The 3,730-nt window shown below is 39.9% G+C and overlaps 1 protein-coding gene across 2 annotated transcripts; it reads left to right on the top strand.

Annotated features, from left to right (window-relative positions):
• Positions 1 to 381: 381 nt before the first annotated feature.
• On the top strand, positions 382 to 3,480 carry LOC139776164 (probable ATP-dependent RNA helicase DHX37). Of its 2 annotated transcripts, none has more exons than XM_071712682.1 (5): positions 382 to 592; positions 669 to 870; positions 934 to 1,145; positions 1,225 to 1,322; positions 3,343 to 3,480. In XM_071712682.1, the coding sequence occupies exons 3-5, from the start codon at positions 943 to 945 to the stop codon at positions 3,405 to 3,407; spliced, it is 366 nt and encodes a 121-aa protein (XP_071568783.1). In that variant the 5' UTR covers positions 382 to 592; positions 669 to 870; positions 934 to 942; the 3' UTR covers positions 3,408 to 3,480. The 2 variants fall into 2 exon arrangements, with proteins under 2 accessions (XP_071568783.1, XP_071568782.1); XM_071712681.1 differs by having other exon boundaries at positions 3,328 to 3,480.
• The last annotated feature ends 250 nt before the right edge of the window (positions 3,481 to 3,730 follow it).

Here is a 3,730-nt window from a genome sequence, read left to right as displayed (position 1 = left end):
TTCACTCGTTTACACGAATGAATTATCGTAAGTTACTACAAAATCCCGTTTACGCGGAGGAATTATCGTAAGTTACTACAGAAGTAACGCTCGCGTAAACATAGCATGATAGCGCGCTGAACCGGCTGAACGCACTATCTGCATTGAGCGCAGAAGCACACGTACATACGTACCCTAAGAGCACAGTTGACGGAAAGTCGACGGCAAGTCGACTTTTATAAGTCGACTTCTAGTCGACTTCTAAAAATGGCGGAAAGTCGACTAAAAGTCGACTTCTAAATAGTCGACTTCTAAAAATGGCGGAAAGTCGACTAAAAGTCGACTTCTAAATAGTCGACTTATAAAAAGACGGAAAACAGTCAAGCGGCGCGTCATGCATCATCAATATGGCGGCAAATCTCGAGGAGGCTGGAGGACCAGATGAGTGGACCAGAATTTACGCGAGTGCGAGGAATACGTGCCGCGAGACAGGACACGATAAGACGCCAGATAGTTCTTGCAGGTATGGCGGATCAAGTCGCGAGAAAGGTTTTGCCCGACGAGGTAAAAGAGGATCAGGATAAGGCCAAGTGGAAACATGCTTACAGGTTAGGTATGGTGTGTTATTAATTATCATCGATAATTAAGACCTATTGAATGCGACCTCTCCATTCTGTATCATCTTTCAGAACACCAGAAATGAAGGAACCTGTGTTCATGCATTCTTCGTGCGTTCTACGGAAAATCAGTCCGGAATAGGTGGTTTATAAAGAGGTGTACGAAACGAATAAGATGTACATGCGAGGTGTCACGGTGATAGAACCCGAATGATTGCCGAAATTCGCCCATGCTATGCCATCTTAGTGAACCATTGGTTGATCCACCGCCAAGGTATTTTTATCACAATTGTTGCTTTATAATGTTTTTCCTACTTATTTATAAAGATATTTATAGATATAATCAATGAACCGGGAAGATCATTTGCCGCGTGTCTGGTACATTCGGAAAGGCCGAATGGGCACTACCATCGATGGATATAGAGCATCCGTGGACGGTGTCAAGTGGTTAGCGTATTTCTTCTTGGAGGGTCAAGTGTGCCCTAAGCTGAAACGATTTGTCCCGTCGCTGCTGACGACACCTGGGAGCATCACCAAGTCATGGGCCAGGTAAATCGTTATTCTATCTCCTTTTGATTTCACGTTGATTCATCGAATAGATTACATCAATTCAATACGATTTTTTCAGGTTGATACCACGCACTCAAGCAATAGTACAAACGCTGCAGTCGCAGGGAGTCGTGTCCAAACACAAACTGCTAGAAATCTGGGGTTTGGATAAAAAATGTGAGATTTTAATTTATAAAATAATATTTAGATATTATCATAGACTTCTATACAATACTAGACCGCTGACAGACATCTCGCCCGTGATGCTTGCCGCCATGTTGATTTTAGTCAAGATATGCTATATTACTATTCTATACAAGTGGTTTTATACAAGATTTCTATACAATAGTCTGGCATATACAGAATGTCCAAAAGAAAGGGTTTAATACTACAGGAGTAGTGGTTCGATTTCGGCATCCAAGTACGCTACACGTCGAAGGCATGACTTACAAACTTATTGATAACATGTACCAATATTTAACACAAAAACATTCGCCTGCTTCGTTATGTACTGTAATAACGAATGCAGATAAACGCACATCATGAGCAACTGAACACCCGATAGTGACTTATTGTTAATTCAATATGGCCGCACCCTTCACTAACACTTGCACCTTGCACTCGCATCAGCTTTTCGGCAGTGCGTTTATAGATGTTAGTGGTCTAGTATAAAAGTCTGTGGATATTATATATTTATAATAATATATATATATATATATGGGACGATCCACGTCACTTTTACCCCCCATCTGTCCAAAATTGGTATGGACGGATTTTAATGACCAAGGGCGGAAAATGTTTGTCTTGAAAAGAGCTTTCGAAAGGCGTGTGGCATATATGCGCAATTCAACATGGCGTCATAGTTATGGCTGCTTAAAAGGATAAATTCAAAATTTCAGATCCAACATGGGCAGATAAAACGGTGAAAAGTAACTAAATTCATGTGAAACTCAGTATTTGGGAAATTTTGGGGTCGCTGATTACGAATCTGAACGTAAAATTGTGAAATTCAAAATGGCGGATCCAATATTGCGGATGCAAATATGAGAAACGGACGAAAATTCCAGTAAATGATCTGAAAACTCTTACTGGAAGGTTTTTTGGGTCGCTGATCACGAATTTGTAGCTAATTTGTTAAAAAACAACAGACAAACCGTGTTAATTGAAATTCTACTCTTAGCGTTACCCAGAGATGACGGCGTGGACGTGGTAGAAATTCATCTCCTTTGGAGTGCTTTATTTTCGTGAGTTCCCCTGGCCTCTCACGCTTCGGGGTGCTTTATTTTCGTGAGTTCCCCTGGCCTCTCACGCTTTGGGGTGCTTTATTTTCGTGAGTTCACCTGTACTGTAGAATGTTCAGTGGTTGCTCACTAGCAGAGTACTGATAAGAGATTACAGTACATGAAATACTCTGCTAGTGAGCAACCACTGAACATTCTACAGTACAGGTGAACTCACGAAAATAAAGCACCCCGAAGCGTGAGAGGCCAGGGGAACTCACGAAAATAAAGCACCCCGAAGCGTGAGAGGCCAGGGAAACTCACGAAAATAAAGCACTCCAAAGGAGATGAATTTCTACCACGTCCACGCCGTCATCTCTGGGTAACGCTAAGAGTAGAATTTCAATTAACACGGTTTGTCTGTTGTTTTTTAACAAATTAGCTACAAATTCGTGATCAGCGACCCAAAAAACCTTCCAGTAAGAGTTTTCAGATCATTTACTGGAATTTTCGTCCGTTTCTCATATTTGCATCCGCAATATTGGATCCGCCATTTTGAATTTCACAATTTTACGTTCAGATTCGTAATCAGCGACCCCAAAATTTCCCAAATACTGAGTTTCACATGAATTTAGTTACTTTTCACCGTTTTATCTGCCCATGTTGGATCTGAAATTTTGAATTTATCCCTTTAAGCAGCCATAACTATGACGCCATGTTGAATTGCGCATATATGCCACACGCCTTTCGAAAGCTCTTTTCAAGACAAACATTTTCCGCCCTTGGTCATTAAAATCCGTCCATACCAATTTTGGACAGATGGGGGGTAAAAGTGACGTGGATCGTCCCATATATATAATATTATTATATATTTACAACATTATGATAATAATATGATATATATTTATATAGCTAATTTTGCATATTGTTTCGCGATTAACGCTGGAATGTTTTAATTTTAGTTCTGTTATTGTCAGCTTACCAGAAGTGGCTGCCGGAATCCGCGCACGCAGAAGTGGCACAGATATGGCCGCCTTTGTAATTAAGAATAAAACATTAGGATTGTAATTATACAGTTTTTTAGATAATTAAATTATTTTATATATGAAAAAAAATTGAAATGCATCAGTTTTAGCCCTCCAGCAAGGGGTCGATTGTGTATCTTGAAATAATGAGGTAAAAATTACAAAAGTGAGAAAATTCATTAGCGTATCTACGATTTTATTTATCAAAATCTAATAAAATCTGTTAACTTTTGTTATTTTTACCTCGTTTCAAGATACACAATCGACCTCCAGACGTACGCGGCGGTTTATTTTATCGACTTTAAAAGTTGGCGGGAAGTCGACTTTTCGTCATGACGGG

The sequence above is a fragment of the Temnothorax nylanderi genome, unplaced genomic scaffold (assembly GCF_030848795.1).
Source record: "Temnothorax nylanderi isolate EJ_2023f unplaced genomic scaffold, tnyl_v1.0 TNYL_tig0113_pilon, whole genome shotgun sequence".
Lineage (NCBI taxonomy): Eukaryota > Metazoa > Arthropoda > Insecta > Hymenoptera > Formicidae > Temnothorax > Temnothorax nylanderi.
The sequence above is the reverse complement of the archived record's forward strand: the minus strand, read 5'-3'. Positions and strand labels throughout refer to the sequence as shown.